This window comes from Nylanderia fulva, unplaced genomic scaffold, assembly GCF_048542155.1.
Source record: "Nylanderia fulva isolate GAGA-0341 unplaced genomic scaffold, ASM4854215v1 Scaffold393, whole genome shotgun sequence".
NCBI lineage: Eukaryota > Metazoa > Arthropoda > Insecta > Hymenoptera > Formicidae > Nylanderia > Nylanderia fulva.
In genome coordinates, this window is record NW_028190470.1 from 48,335 (window position 1) to 65,355 (window position 17,021).

At 35.3% G+C, this 17,021-nt stretch overlaps 2 protein-coding genes across 3 annotated transcripts in view; one reads left to right on the forward strand and one right to left on the reverse strand.

Annotated features, from left to right (window-relative positions):
* On the reverse strand, positions 1–14,549 carry gpp (DOT1 like histone lysine methyltransferase grappa). The gene is given in 14 exon segments (XM_029317022.2): positions 1–1,106; positions 4,563–4,806; positions 4,808–4,820; positions 5,865–6,110; positions 6,671–7,074; positions 7,076–7,099; positions 7,180–7,443; positions 7,445–7,813; positions 8,674–9,139; positions 10,448–11,132; positions 11,578–11,845; positions 12,164–12,490; positions 13,120–13,299; positions 13,798–14,549. Coding segments are annotated over 14 exon segments (4,014 nt in total). The 5' UTR covers positions 13,870–14,549; the 3' UTR covers positions 1–654.
* Positions 13,841–17,021, forward strand: part of LOC114932917 (uncharacterized) — a 21,048-nt gene continuing 17,867 nt past the window's right edge. Inside the window, exon 1 of one of the 2 annotated variants that reach the window (XM_085485803.1) lies at positions 13,841–14,608. In XM_085485803.1, the coding sequence (XP_085341929.1) occupies positions 14,512–14,608 (97 nt within the window). In that variant the 5' untranslated portion in view covers positions 13,841–14,511. The remainder of the gene's footprint in view (positions 14,609–17,021) is intronic. The other variant, XM_085485802.1, reaches the window with a different exon arrangement.

A 17,021-nucleotide genomic window follows, 5' to 3' on the forward strand; every position in this document is an offset into this window, starting at 1 on the left:
TTTCTCTCATTTCGCACATCTTCGAAGAAGCAACAGAGAGACTTTATTTCATCGATCACACAATTTTTCAATTTTCGCCTACAGATGAAGTTAAGGTGATCCTAAACGTCCTTGAGTTTCAGCCCTATTTTATCGATAAAATATGAGGTTAGATTCAGCTATAAATTTATTTATTGGCTATACGGATTGTTTGTATTACCTGAAATTAGAACGCTTCCACACTTGTTAATATTAATACTTTAATTTCTACAAGAAAAAGATTTATCAATCTGTAAAAATTAAAGTATTAACCAGTTCACTGGTAATGACTCACATATGGACGAAAAAAGTGCCACATTTGGTAATGACTCATAAATGAGTACTTTGCCAATTTTGAACAAATTTGAATGAAACTTGGTACACCCATGTTTTTGGGATCGTAAACTCTAAAGTTAAACTTTCATATAAAATACGTAATTATTTGCTCTTACCAGTTTTGGCACAAAACGTTGATTTCGGATTCACCAGTGAACTGGTTAATATTAACAAATATAAAAGCGCTCTAATTTCAAATGAAAAACAATCCGTATAGCCAATAAATAGATTTATAGCTGAATATAGCCTTACATTTTGTCGATAAAACAGGACTGAAACTTAGGCTAGCTTAGGATCCCCTTAAGATTGCTCGTCATTCGAGGGCCACTGTCCGGAATGGTTCCAATCCCAATCCTTGCCTTTGGGACGAAACTTACTGGTGCTCGCGGAGTTGTTCCAGTCGCGGTGAAAGAACTTCTTCTTGAAGTGATGCCGCTCCGGGTCTGGCTGTCGTTGATACTTCAAGGGTACCGAGGAGGAGGACGACGACGCGCCGCTTGGAAGACTCCCGCTGGATGGATTCGCGGGACGCGGACTCGTCGGGGACGGAGTCCTCGGCGGTCCTAGCGCCTCGTCGGGCGACGGTGCTATGGGAGGCGGTCCGGTCACCGCGCTATCCGAGCCCAGTCCACTGTCAGGGCTCGTGTTCACCCCCTCCGTCGATCGCCTACGCTTGTCCAGCTCCGTGGAAGCGAACGCGACCAGGCGATCGAAGCCCGAGTTAATGCGATCCTGCCAATCGGCCTCTCCGTCTGCAAAATGAATCCCGATCAGTTGGATTGTAACACGTCAACAAGAAGCGTCGAATGACCTAGGTGTCATCAAATTTACATAAAAATAAGCCAATATCCTGATAGAAATTGTAATTGTTTTTTTATCATTATATAACTTTGTCCTTGACTCATGATAAATTTTGTTATACAAAATGTTATACAAAATTTTATTATACAAAAATATATCCTACAAGATAAACGTTACCTAAAGATCAAAAGTTTGTATCTATATATACATTACTTATTAGTAAGCAATATATACAACATGAATGTGCGTATACTATATAAAGATTTGTAGAATGTACCGTAAAAAAAAAAAAAAAAAAAAAAAAGAGAGAGAGAGAGAGAGAGAGAGAGAGATTGACCTTGAAAATGTCCTTGAATTAAAATTCAAGATTATCAATTTTCTTTCCCTCTCCAAATTTTTAAAAATGTTTCTTTCTGTGAAGTATAAATGCGCGAATACAGATATGCAATAAATGTATTAGTTGTACTAATTGCTTAACAAATTGAGATAGTTGTATATATTGAAAGTTGAACACGATACTAAAGCATAAGATAAATAGAAATATTTCAAAATCTTCGCATGCAATGTGAGGCTTTACATCTTTACATGCACTAAGAGTAACAGTCCATTAGATTAAAATATTCTTGTTCAAAACTGTAACTTTCAACATGCGTTTGTGTACACATGAATTTATCCGTGAAGTCCAAATTTGTATCTTCTGGCTTATTTTCATGGAAATTGATTTCTAAATTAGTCATTTGCCTTTTGTGTCTGTTCCAAATGGAAAGAATATAAATTCACTGACTCTCTCTCTCTTGTACGCACGTATAAGGCAAGGAGAGAAGCTAAATAAATATAAACTGTTACATGTACAGGGTGTCCCAATTCTACAATTGGAAATAAGAAAAAAATGTTATATGAAGTTTGACTAAAAATGCTTTATTACAAAGTTTCAATTCAAAAACCCTGCACTAATCCTATATAAAATTAGATCTTGATAAGTTTTCTTATATACATACCTGTATTGTAATTTACAACTCGCTGAACAAAAAATATAATAGGCTCATAAGTTACAACATATAAAAAACATTTAACCAAATCCAATTCACATAGAATTAGTACGGAATTTTTGCACTGCACAAGTTTTATTTTACATCAAATCAAGCTTGTAATTATCGATATTTTGAAATACGTTACTAAATTGTTTCATTGGATGAAAAATTGTTGCCTATTTCATATTCTACTTCAATATTTGTTCAGAACTTTGTAATAAAGCATTTTTAGCCAAACTTCATGTAATATTTTTTTCTTATTTCCACTTATAGTACATACTTTCGCAATTTGTCGGTAAAATCCTGGGACACCTTGTATACAGGATGTCTGAGACCACCCTATTTTGAAAACTTATTTGAAAAACAGATAAAAATGTTTTAAACAAAAGTTGTAGGGCTTTAACAAATACAGGAGATGGTGATACATATTTGACTTTGACAGCAGTTATAAAAGAGGTCTCAATGTCAACTATTTTAAAAAGCAGTTTCCATTTTAAATACGTGTCAAAGTCAATGGAGGCATTTTCAGAAAAAAATGTTTCAGACAAAAGTTGTTCCAATTAATTGGTAGATGATATTATAAAAAATGGGTGTTTCCATTTCAGATTTTAAAGTTGACCTTGAGACGTTGATCTTTCATAACTGCTGTCAAGGTCAAATATGTATCACCATTTTATGTATTTATTAAAATCCTACAACTTTTGTCTATAACATTTTTATCTGTTGCGCTCAGTTTTCCAAATATTCGGCATTTACGGGTGGTCTCAGATACCCTATATATGTATAATTTATAGAGATATAATTAAAGGTTATTTCGAATAGAACAAAATGAACTTTGACCACCGTGGGACAACTCACCGGCGTATAACGTACCGACGAACCAACCCACAGGCAGCCGTATTTTTTTCATTTCTCCCTTCTCTGCGATCTGTGCGTGTGTCTCAATCTCTAATAAAACAAGCCTCAGGGATTTTGAGATTGAGTATGCAAGACAGAGAGAACTAACCGATAAACAGCTACAGTGCATCTAACAAATACAGCAAACAACAAAAATAAATATAAATAAAAGTCAAAAGTCACCAGCTCCATAAAAGATAAAAGCTAAACCATTAGTGCAAAATGTGTAAATACGTGGAGATGCATAGGGAACAAAAATTAATATATCATAGTATCTAGAAAAATATAGCACATAATAAAATTTTATATATTTCATCAATAAAGTGTCATATACCATTCTACGTTTCTTATGTATAGCTGATAAGAATAATAAGATAGTGAAAGAACAGTTGTACATCCTTGCAGCTAAGAAAACTGTAAGAAGAGACATATTCTCTCTAATCAGATCAAATTGACAATTACAATATTACAATATACAAAGTGTTCCATTTTAATTAATACAGTTGAATTGTCGATACTATACGAGAAAATATTTAATACAAAAATAAAATATGTAGCTGCTAGTAGCGAATTAATGTTTTCTTTACACCAATTGATTCCTCTCATTATTTTGTATATAAAAATATTTTAAGTAAGAACATTTTACGAAATGTTTCATATACGGAGAAAATTTTCTCTTAGAATTTACCCTGAAAATCATGATAATCGTGGGATAATATGATGTTAGAAGAATTTTATGAGTTTCTCTGATTAATATGTATTTACCACAATAAAAAATATTAATATGTACATAGTAAATTTTACTATGTATATTACATAGTAAACTATGTAATATATATGTATATTACATATAGTAAAATTTTACTATGTGTATTACATAGTATTATAAAATTAATCGAGTATATTTTATATCTTATTATGGTAGATATTAATATTTTTATTGTAGTAAATATTAATTAGAAAAACTTATAAAATTCTTCCAATATCATATTGTCGCACGATTACTATGATTTTCAGGGTAAATTTTAAGAGAAAATTCTCTCTGTGTAGCTTATGTAAAATTCTATCACATTAAAGTACAAAGTATCTCGTAAACTATTCACTTTTTTACTATCCTACTCTTGTAATTTTTTATGCTAAATATTATGAGGAATCGAGTTATATAAAAAAATTAGGTTGACCTTCAAACGAATTTGAAAGATGACCTTGAAAAATTTTTATCTTTTGAAATATTTTCTTGTTACAGCCATAATTTCAGTAATATTAATTACGACTATATTAATTAAAATGGATATATATTAAAGAATTATACGAGATTCATATAGCTCGCTTCACGTATTACAACAAATCTTCCATAGCTTATTGTACCCCGAAGCATCACTCAATTGGAGTACAGATTCATTCGCAAGCATATACTAGTCATCATATTATATAATCGAAAAGGGGACGTTTCCAAAGCGTTAGATCGTTCCCGCTTACCGTCATCCCCAACGACATTTCGTTGCCTCTGCGTCGTCATCTGGGGCTCATCGACCAGCGGCGTCGACGTGTTAGAATGCGGTTCCACGAGGGGACTCAGAGGCGCCCCGCTTGTGCTTACCGATGATACAACCGCCTCCGTTTTTATGGACATGGACGTCTGCGACTGGCAGATTGCCGTCACCGCCGTACTCGGACTCGTCGTGCTTGCGTTGCCGCTGTTGCTGCTCGTGGTATATCGCGGGATACGGCTGAAATCTACGAACGCGGCGAATATTGTCATATTATGCTCGATTGCAATCGTCCTCAGTTCAAGCTCCTGGCTTCTCGCCGATCATATTGGAATCGTGACGTCATAATCTAACACGGCCGCGGCGAGGATCCGAGAGCTTTAAAGTACGAGATCTCTCGTAAACTACAGTCGGACCTCTTATCCTATGACCCTTTTATGCTACGAAACCTTTTATCCTGCGACAAAAAAGCCTCTCATGCTTCTTCTTCTTCTTCCTTCCTTTCTGGCAATAAAACACAGTTTTATGTTCGTGGTTTTAGGCTGCCAGATTATCTTCTAAGTTAGTATTAAGCTTTATTTGTTTGTTTTGAGCTTATGTAAGTGTAATGTGTGTAAGAATGTCGGTGTAAATGTAAGGTATCGGCCAAAATGGTCGTACAAAGAAAAAAATTTTTTAGACGAAACACGTCCGACACGTCAACGAACGCCAACGAACTTTTAAGCCTCTCATGCTACGACCGCGGAAGGAGAACCGTATCCCTACTTCTCAAATATACACGACAGTGCCGGCTCATTGGATTTCCGAACCTTGAGCAGAATTCAGGACCTCATACGCACTTCGCACGATTCGGAAATGTTCGGAACCCGAATCTTTCCGAATGGACTGCAGAGTAGGGATCCCTTTGTTGTAGGATCAGAGGTTTCTCAAACCGGAAATGTAGGATGAGGTCCGACTGTATTCACTTTTTGGTTATTCCACTTTTAACTTCTTATGCTAAATGTTATGAGAAATCGAGTTATATGAAAAAATTAGGTTGATCGTCAAATGACCTTGAAAGATGCGGCGAGAATCCGGGAACTTTAAAGTACGAGATCTCTTGTAAACTATTCATTTTTTAATTATCCCACCCTTAACTTTTATGCTAAATATTGCGAGGAATTGAGTTATATAAAAAAATCGGGTTGACCTTCAAATGACCTTGAAGGATGACGCTTAAGTTTAAATTTAAAATTATTAACTTTTGCCCCTTAATTATTATTATTATTATTATTATTATTATTATTATTACCTTCTACTGCTAGAGAGGCTCGATTCAGCTTTGCCGGTGTTATTATGGTTGTTCAATATTCGAGCATGCAACGATGCCGCGAGCCCTTCTACGGGTAACAATTCCCCTCCGTTTGACGCGCTTTGGGACGATGAGTGTAGAGGTGGCGCCGAGTGGGACTGTGTGAGCGATTGAGTGGGATTATCCGAAAAGTAGGATTCGTGATAAGGCTTAATGTCTGCTCGCGGCAACTGGACCGGTGTATATCTGGATGGAGAAGAAGGTAGTGAAGATACATTTGCAAAGTAGTATACAGGGTGTAACAAAAAAACTCTCGATTATGTCGGAAACATGACGTTTTACAAAAAAATTGTATAGCTTTAAGAGAGACATAAGATAGGTCAAAGATTTGACCTTAAATAGTTGTTTGAAGATCACATGAAGATCAATCATAAAAGAATTAAGATAAGATTACCGAAAACTGAATATTTTACATTTTATATATATATATATACATATATATATATATACATATATATATGTCGAAAAACGGTCTTTTGAAAAGTAGTAGATTCCATTTAAGAAATTAAAGGTGACATTCATGTGACCTTCAAACGACTATCCAAGGTCAAATCTTTGCCACTACCTTATGTTTCTCTTGAAGCCATACAATTTTTGTCTAAAATATATATATATATATATATATATATATATATATTTATTTTATATAAAACGTCACGTTTCCAAAATAATCGAGTGTCCCGACCTTTTTGTTACACCCTGTATACATCGCATAAAGTACTTGCGTGAAATTGAAGTGCAAGTACCTTTGCGGCTGCGTCACCGGAGTAAAAAGTACGGACGATCTTGAACTAGTTGTGGGCGTGGAAGTGGAGGGTCCCGAAGAGGTAGGCACGTAACTAGCTACATGTGCCAAGGTCGACAGGCCGGCGTCTCCTTCGGCGCTCGCCGGTCTGCTGATGGGCGAGTACACGGTTTCCGGTCTGATCGCGCTCATGTCAACGGTGGCGTTGATTATAGACTGATTGGATATCTCCAGAGTCCTCTCTATCTCCCCGTTCATGAGTTCGCCGACCGTGGAGACGAGTAGTCCATTTCCGCCGGTCACCAGCCGACTATTGTGGCTGGATGATTGTCTAGGATCGAGCGTCGTTCTGTCGGACGACGTCGAATGGGACGACGAGATGCGTTCCTGCGAGAGATGCCGGCGGAAGTGCTAGTTTTGCAGGTGAAACCTGCAAAATCATCACCTGGTGATGAGAAACATCGCTGCGAATCTAAAAACAAAATGTATAATTGATCGATACACACTTACCTGAGTATAATCCGGAGTGGAGACACTTGGTGGTAACACAGAGCGTTTTCTATTCTCGGATTCGGATTGATTCTGCAGTTGCACCTGCAGCTGCATCTGCTGCTGCTTAGTCCTGTTCTGTTGATCCTCGTTCAACACGCTCGTGATAATGCTTTTCAGCCTGTCCTCGAAATTGGCTACCCTGGGTGGTTCTTGGGTCCTACTCGACGCGTCTTTGGCGGCCGCCTGCGACGACTGCGCAGAGGGATTGGCGGATGGTGCGCTTGGAAAAACTCAGAGAGGCCTGCGGTAATCTGGTCCTAGAACTGTTGCTGCTGCCGCTGTTTGTACTCTGCCTGTGCGGGATACGACCCGCTTCTATCTGCCTTCCGGTTTCCAAGATCTTTTGCGCCAATATTTCTGGATTATTCTCCTGGATCTTTCCTATATCCGGCACGTCAGGCCATTCCTGCGATCTCGAGCGGCCCTCCCTGCTCTTTCGCGGTGTCCCGTTTTTGCTATCTCTCTGCTGTTGATGTAGATTTTGCGAGTGTTTGCTCCCTGCCATGTCTCTCTGTTGCTGAGCGATCGCGGCTACTTGCTTCTCGTTATTCGTCCTCTCCAGTACATTTAATTCGTGCTCTAATTTCGAAACCTAGTGTGTGTGGAGAAAATAAATTTGGATTAATTCAGAAATCGATTAAAATGCTTAAATAACAAAATACACTCGAAAATGTAAAATAAATTATATGTATAGACAGGGTTGGGTAATAACTAGTTAATTAGTTAAAAGTTACAAAATTAAGTTAATAACTTTTAACTTGTTTTTTTTATAAGTTACAAACGTATTATTAAGTTTTATGTTCATTTGTTATCAATTGTAATTATCAAAAAATATATTTCTATATAAAAATGACAATTTTTTATTATAAATTTTAAAAGAATTAACAAATAAAATTCTAATTTAATATAAATAATGTTTTTAAAAATTAACTTTTGATTTAATTTCAGTTAATTTAATCTTAACTACAATCGAATTAATTTTCTGTTCATGCAAAAATCAAAATTTCTTTATTTGTTATTATAAATTTTAAAAGAATTAACAAACAAAATTCTAATTCAATATAAATAAAGTTTTTTAAAAATTAACTTTTGATTTAACTTGAATTAATTTAATCTTAACTACAATCGAATTAATTTTTTGTTCATGCAAAAATCAAAATTTGTTATTATAAATTTTAAAAGAATTAACAAACAAATTCTAATTTAATATAAATCATGTTTTTAAAAATTAACTTTTGATTTAACTTCAGTTAATTTAATCTGAACTTCAACTGAGTAAATTTTTTATTCATGCAACTTTTAACTTAATTAAATTAATTTTATAAGCAACTAATTTTAACTTAACTTAAAAAAATTTATAACTAAAAAAAAAGTTTTAAAAAAATCAATAACTTACCCAACCCCCTGCATATAGATTACAAGTTGATTCACGATATTTTGCAAGATACGCACTTGTGTATGTAATCGTTTACGCTGGGAGAGAGTGGCGGAAATTTCTTTTAATATGCAATCACGAGTGAGCGACTGCGATGGATTCGTTATACCGTTCACGCTCTCGTTATATTTCTCCTGCAACTCCTGATGTCTGAGCGCCACCAGTTTGCTCTGTTCGTTTTCCATATTCGCCACCTGTGTCTGCAACTTGCTCGCCTTGGCCTGCAGCTGTTTGTGCCTCAGAACTATTTCCTTGGCCTTCGCCAGCAGATCCCCAGGTGACGTAGCATTGATACCTAACTCGGTCATTCGCGCCTTCAAAAGAGCCACGCTATCATCTATAAGAACTTTAATCTGCTTCTCCAGTTGCGCCGCCCTCGACTGAAGCCTAGAGTTTCTCTCTCTCTCCTTCGCGATATCCGTGTTCACGGATACCTTGTAGCTGGGTGTTCTCATTGATTCTAACATAAGCATGAATTGGTCCCTGCGACGAATATACGTGTTTTTGTTATAAAATTGACAAAAAAGAAGATATATATGTATATATATACATACGGTGTGGACAAATTAAAGCATTTATGAATTTTTATCTCCAAAAATATTGTTTTTAGAGATGTTTCAAATAAAAGTTGTAGAATTTCAAGGGGGAAAGAAATTGACGCTACTGACTTTTTCTTAAAGGGAGATTTTCAAGGTCATTGTTTTTTTATAATGGAATTTTTTTACATGAATCGATTCCTTGTAATATTCTGTATAAAAAGTCATAGAGGTAGAATAATCAAAAAAGAAAATAGTTTACGAGATATTTCATAGATTTTGTTAAACTTAAGTAAAATTTAGGTAAACTTAAGTAACTTAAGTATGAAATATCTCTAAACTATTCACTTTTTGACTATTTTACCCTTTTTATGTTAAATATTATGAGGAATCGAGTTATATAAAAAAATTAGGCTGACCTTTAAACGACCTTGAAAGATGACCTTAAGTTGAAATTCAAGATTATTAACTTTTCCCTCTTCAAGAAACTTTTATCTTTTGAAATATTTTCTTGTTTTTTATAAAATTTTAATTTGTAATATTATGCATTTTTTAATTTTTGTAAATTTTAATATATTTTTACCTCGAAAAATAAGAAAAATTTTGGTAATGATTTCACAAAAATCGATTCATAAATGTGGAAATAAATCGCGGTCAGACAGACAGAAGAAGGAAATTATAAATAGATAGCTTTTAAACTTGCGCGAAAAAAAACATTTTTTGACAAAGTTTCTCATACTGACAGAACGTTCTCTCTTTTTAACTGTGACAAGGATATTTCAAATAAAAGTTGTAGAATTTCAAGGGGGAAAGAAATTGACGCTACTGACTTTTTCTTAAAGGGAGATTTTCAAGGTCATTGTTTTTTTATAATGGAATTTTTTTACATGAATCGATTCCTTGTAATATTCTGTATAAAAAGTCATAGAGGTAGAATAATCAAAAAAGAAAATAGTTTACGAGATATTTCATAGATTTCATAGATGCTATTGAATTTGTTAACTCGATATGTTGAATTGATTGCAAAGTTAAAATCGTTTCATCAAGAATTTTCATACTTGAAAAGGACTACAACCATATGATCGAAACATTGTAATTAATAAACAATTTTGGCTAGTTTGTTCGATTAATTTAGAAACTGATCCTTTGAGTAATTGACTAATGATATTTTAATTATTAAAAAAAAGATTAGATATAGGCCTTGAAGTCGAAAAACTAGTACATATATATATATATATATATATAAAACAATTACCTATACAAGTCCAAAAGTATTTGCAGAGCGTAAGGAGTCGCGGACGGAGCGGATGGTATACTGAGTTCCTCGTGCACCGAGGTGGAATGCGACTGTAAAGAAAGCGATAATGAGGACAACTGTTGATCTACACAACCAGGAGCGGGCGGTGGTTTTTTCCCAAGAGCCTGAGGCGATGTACTGAGCAAGGTTTGACTGTGCAACAGGTCCAATCCGGATATATTGATCGTCTTCTTAGGCTTGGCTCTCTTGACGCCTCTTCCTCTCTGTCTACCTCTGGCTGGAGCCTTCGTGATGCCGTTCGTGGTTTTTCTATTGAATTTCCTCCGTATCTTATTTGGTTGTCGACGACTCTTGATGGAGTTCTCGTCCAGATCGGAGTCGCTGTTCGTTCCTTGCTGCTCCGAATGATTCGGACTGTCCAATTGCCTTGAAAGATCTCTCTTGGCTCTGTCGCCTCTTTCGTTCCTATTAGAAACCTTACTACTATTGCTGGCAGTGTTGCTTATCACAGAATCAGAGTTTTCATCTAAGCCACCTTGTTTATTGTTTTTCAAGCGGTGGAAATAACGTTCTAATTTAGTTCGATCGATTACGTGTAAATAATACGACACCGGCTTACCGGTCCAAGAGACGGAACCCTTCAACGGTGACATCTCTGAGACGTGCATTATCGTGCCGATATCTGTTGAGCAAATAAAAATTGCAAGAGAAAATTATGAAGGAAATATTAAGTATTAATAAAGACGAATTTTATACAGGGTATTTCATTTTAAGTGACAATTTCAAATATCTGATATTTCAAATAAAAATTGTAGGGTTTAGAGGCAATTATCTGATGATTATCTTGAATTTGACCTTGGGGTCAAATTTGAAGGTCAGTATAAAAATTTTTAATTAAAATTCCTATGGCTTAAATTTTAATTTAAAATTTTTATATTGACCTTCAAATGGCCTTCAAATTTGACCCCAAGGTCAAGATCAAGGTCATCATCAGATAATCCCCTTTAAATACAATTTTTGTTTGAAATATTTTTCTTTGTTTAAAATGCTTCGTGTCAAATCAATATTTGACGTCGTCATTTAAAATGAGAGACCCTGTATACATATATAGAGAAAGAGTATATTACCACTCAAATTCCTATCCGTTATCCGAAAGTTCAACGGACAAAAGGACTTCGAGGACACTATACGTGCGCCATCGCGTAAATCGGCGAAGCGCTCTTTTAATTGATGATCAACCGTCGGTCCGAACGCAAAATTATTAACAAATACTATTGTGGCTCCGGTGATGCTTTCACGATGTTCATCGGCTAAAAAATCTCCCTTTATCAAACGATACTCCCCGCATCGTTTTCCATACCAGTTCAACCACTTTCGAAAGTTTACTTCCATGCTCTGGAATAATAATTCATTTGTTATGATTCAATACGGTGTTGAAATGAATCGTGTGAATACCAGCGAATCCTGGGGGAGAATTTTTGGATCAAAACTCCTTTCCAAATAAAAAAAATCAGTTATACTGATTTAACGTCATCTTTTGAAGATGTTTCAGGTGAAATAGATATGAAATTGATAAAAATATATCAAACTAAATAATTTTGTTCCAAAAACTCTCCCATTATGAACATCAGGATCCGCTGAGTTTTATAATGAATATATTCACATAAATATGATTAAGTTATAATTATCAACATAATTATATTTGTATCGTACCTGCGCATATGTTGACGGTACATCAGCCCTTTCTACACCAATGCAAATTTTGCATAAAGTTGCAGCTGCCATCTGAAGAACTACTTGACCGACTCCAGAACCTAAGTCAACAAATACATCATCCTCCGTCACATCGATTTGATCAATCATTTGGCATACAAGTTCGTAGCTAGTTTCGCCATAGACTTCTGGTGAGAAAGGTTCATATTGGTTCAACTTATCTGGTTCAACAACAGCCTGATTATAAGTTTGTTGAAGTATATGACGAAGTAAACCCCTGCTAGGTCTTTTATTTAATCTCTGAGATGGTAGACTGGTACCTTTTTCCTATAGATATCGATATATTTAATATATTTTCATACCAAATGTTATATAATACAGTATATATCAATTATATTTAACACATTTGCAGCTCTCCACTGATGTATAAAATTTATAGTTGGTTGCTGCTGATGCAGTCAATAGTAATTTTTTCATATTTTAAGTTAAAATTAATTAAAATGAGTTTTAGTTTGAAAATTAAACGAATTTTTTAATGATTTTCAGTGTAAAATATGAAAAAATTAAAATTATCACTTTTTCAGTGTTTCAAAAAGAAATATTAAATTTTAATTTTATGTTCAAATGTACAATTAATTTGATAAATTTAAAAAATTTTAACATTTATCACATATGTAATTTGATATTTTTCTCTACTATGACATTAGACATTATCTCTATATTTATAACAGATAAATTTTCTCATAAGTAATTCAAACAATAAGTAATTATAAATATATTTTAAAATAAAAACTTTTAATTTTTGTTTTTATTTTAATAGACAAAATTGTGCAGCAATCAGTTATAGGTCAAAAGTAATCCTATCCAGTTTCCAGTTTTAGAAAAATGAAAAGATCATCAGCTGCAAATATATTAATATACTTTTGCACAATATTGTATGGTGAGAATGCACATACCAGTTGTACTAAACTATCAATCGCTCTGTTAAATCTGTCACATAAGCCCTTCATGCTTTCATAATTCCTCATATCATAGTTACACAGGATATTATTCTCCAAGGGTAACTTTAAATCCGGCAAATCATCGCAGACCCATCTCATAGTTTCGATAACATCCAATGCCCCATCGTGACGATCCTATAATACATACATAAAATATACAATAAAAGCATATATATATATATATAGTCAAAGTAACATGATAAGTCCTTAAAAAGGCCAAATGTAACAATAAACAAGAATTAAAACTTGGAGTAAGATTAAAGATTGTTCATAATAAACTCAATCTCGTCTCTTTCACCCTTGATCAGCTACATATCAATTCAAAGTAGCAACCTGATGTCATTAAACATCAGAATAATGCCATTAAATGTCAAAATAACATAAGTTTGCTGCTTGGGATATAATGCAATCAATAATACATTACGCAGCTTCTTTCCTGTTGAATAATTTAGTTTGTTCTTTATTGCTGCACCAATGAACTATAGTACGTTAATTTTATTTAATCCTTGCCTTTTGGCTTAGGAAGACTTCTAGTTACAAATCGATGAAGTAGTAAGTTAGAGTAAAAAAATATACTTAAATTAATTGCACCAATTCACCAGAGGCAGTAATAAAGAAACAAATCCTACTTACAGAACCCGAGGTGAGGGGCCACTGATAGACAATCGGTTCCGCTCCCGCTGGCGAGTGCAGACGCAACTCCATTTTTCAACACGTGGAGAGTTCTCTTCCGGGAGAAGGTAGACGCGCACGTACGCACGCACGCACGCACGTACGTACGTACGCACGCACGCACGCGGGGCGCGCTCCGGCCGTCTTCCTCTTGGGATCCTCGGAACCCGCTCCCCCCCCCTTGAGGGTGACCTGGGTCGACGTCGGGTGAGGAAGTGAGCGAGCGAAGAGACGTCAACCGCGAAGATAAAGAGGCGACTGACGTTGAGGAGGCAGTGCTAAGTGAACGCAAGACGGTTCGATCGATCCCCCAAGGTCGTCGCACCAGGAGGCCGATCACCCTGTGGACGATAAACGTCGCAAACCTCCCCCCGCGACTACTTCTATGAACATGAAGACGAGGACATCCGTGGCTGCCCAACGAGGCTTCCACGAGGGTTATCCAGCTTCGCCTGGCGGGCGTACGATCATCAGGGTTCGGAGCGGAGGATGCTTGAATAGGGTCGACGAGGTACGAGGAACAGCGCCGGAAATCACCCCGGGGAAAACGAGCACGTTTTGGAACTCTACGCTTGAAAAACACACGCTAAAAAACACGACGGGCTATTGTGGTGGCTGCACGGCGTAACACGTCCGCGGGGGGGAGAGGGGAAAGCGGGATGACGACATCAAAACATGGCGAACATGGCGTCATGCACCTCTTCCATCTGCCGTGCGTGTCTCGCGCGGCAGCACATCCGGTCGTCCGAGCGTTCTCCTCCTCCTCGTTCAGGTGTGTAGATATTATTGTACATTTACATACACACACATACACACAGCGTCATTTTAAATGGCCACGTTCAGCGGACGAGATCCAATAAGTAGCAATCGAACGTAACTGGTGGAGTCTGTTGTCCAGTTCTTGGATAAGTTCAGATATGTCCAAGCGCGTTTTTTTCTATTTAAAGCCTAATTTTGAGCCTCAATTATAACAGTTTTGTAGTGCTTGACAACAAGAATAGATATTTACAAAAAGACATTTAGTAAAAATGTATACCAAAGCTCTTCCCAAGAACAGAATTAAAAGTCAAAATGATGTCAATTTGACGTCATATTGACTAAATTCATATCATTTTTTGGTCAATATTTAGTCAATATAACGTCAAATTAACATCATTTTGACCTTCTGTTCTCCTTGGGTTTATAATTGTTTTATCTAAAAAAATTTTTGAACGAGTTTGGACACGTCCGAGCGCGTTTTTGCGTGTGTTTTCTATTTAAAACTTATTTTTAAGCCCCAATCAAGTATCGTAGTGCTTGACAACAAAAAGATATTTACGAAAAGATATTAATTTAGTAAAAAAATATCTTTTTATCTAAAAAGTCTCTTTCGACGAGTTCGGATATGCCCGAGCGCGTTTTATTTGTGTGTTTTCTATTTGAAGCCTATTTTTGAGCCCCAATCAAAGTCTTGTAATGCTTACAAGAAGATATTTACGAAGATATTTAGTAAAAATACCCAGATAACCAGATAAGGATCCTTACCAAGTATAATTATTATGTATAAATCTGTCAAAATATAATTATATTTATGCTGAATTTATATTTTGACTAGCATTGAATTGATGATATATATAATATATAGATCTAAAAACTTTAAGATTACAAAAAGATATAAATACAAGTTTATTCTTTGTCTAATAAATATCTCACATTTTGCAATTTATCATTTCAACTTACTATTAGAGAAGAAAATAAATATTTTCAATTTCCTGCCGATGTTAAGGCCCGTATTCATAGCCAGTTTTATAGATGTTAGCCTTACATTTATAGAAATAAGCCTTAAGTCGTAAGCAATAAACTAATCACATTCGATTACTACAGATGCGGCCTCAATGTCAGATAAATTTTTTTATTTTAAGACTAATAATAAACCAACAAACGCTAAAATTAGACCAACAATCATCAGCAAACGATTACGCATTGATTAGACCGTTTTTTAATTAAAAATGAGATTTTCCGGCTAACTTAACGCTAATTTTTCTTTTTTAATTTAAAAAAGATATATAAACCAACAAAGGTTGTAATTAGGCCAACAATCGCTAATAAACGACCAACAAACAATTTTTAAAAAATGAAAAAAGTCGAAGTTGACCAGCTAAGTTAACGAAGCTATGGCTTCTGCCATCGACGAGGTACTATTAAAGACCGACGGCCTTACGGGAGTTTGTGTCGCCTATTAAATAGGCCTGTCAGTACGATGTCGGTATAACCATTGACGAGGTACCGTTAAAGACCGTCGACCCTGGGTAAATTTCTATCTCTACCAAGTGGGCCCGGTGGACCCGGCATCGGTCGATAATTATAGCAATAAATATATAGTTAATAAGAATATTTCGTTCGTTCTACTATATTGCAAATTATAATTATATAGTTTATATTCAACATAATTAATAATTAAATATATATATAAGTATTTATATATATAAAATAGGAATTTGATAGCTACCGACACCGTACCGACAAGCCTATTTAGTAGGTGACACAAACTCCCGTAAGGCTGTCAAGTCTTTAATAGTACCTCGTCGGTGGTATAACTATCAAAATCCTATTTTATATATATAAATACTTACATATATTTAATTATTATGTTGAATATAAACTATATAATTATAATTTACAATATATAGTAGATTGAATAAAATGTTCTTATTAGTTATTTATTGTCATGATTATTGATGCCGGGCCCACCGGGCCCACTTGGTAGAAACAGTAATTTACCCACCGTCTTTAAGGCCCGTATTCATAATCCGATCTTATATCTTTGAAGCCGGGTCTACATTGGTCATAGAATTGTAGATCGTAAGAAAATTGATCCAATCACAGTTAAATGTGAGGAGAATAATCGACTGTATTTGGATCAATTTTCTTATGATCTATGATTCTACGACCAATGTAGATCCGGCTTAAGATCGTCTTAAGTCTAGTCGAAGGTTGACTTAAGATCCCGTTCAACCAATCAAATAGCTGCGTGGCGAATTAAGGGTCGGCAGGCGACATGGTGGAGACGCCTATCGGCCGGCCGGGAATTAGAGATTCTTATATTCCAGATATTAGCGAAACTACTGAATGAATCTTATTAAATTTATGATATTCTTAATCAGTAAGCTCAAATGCAGTCCGCCAAAGAGTTATTTATTGAAAAA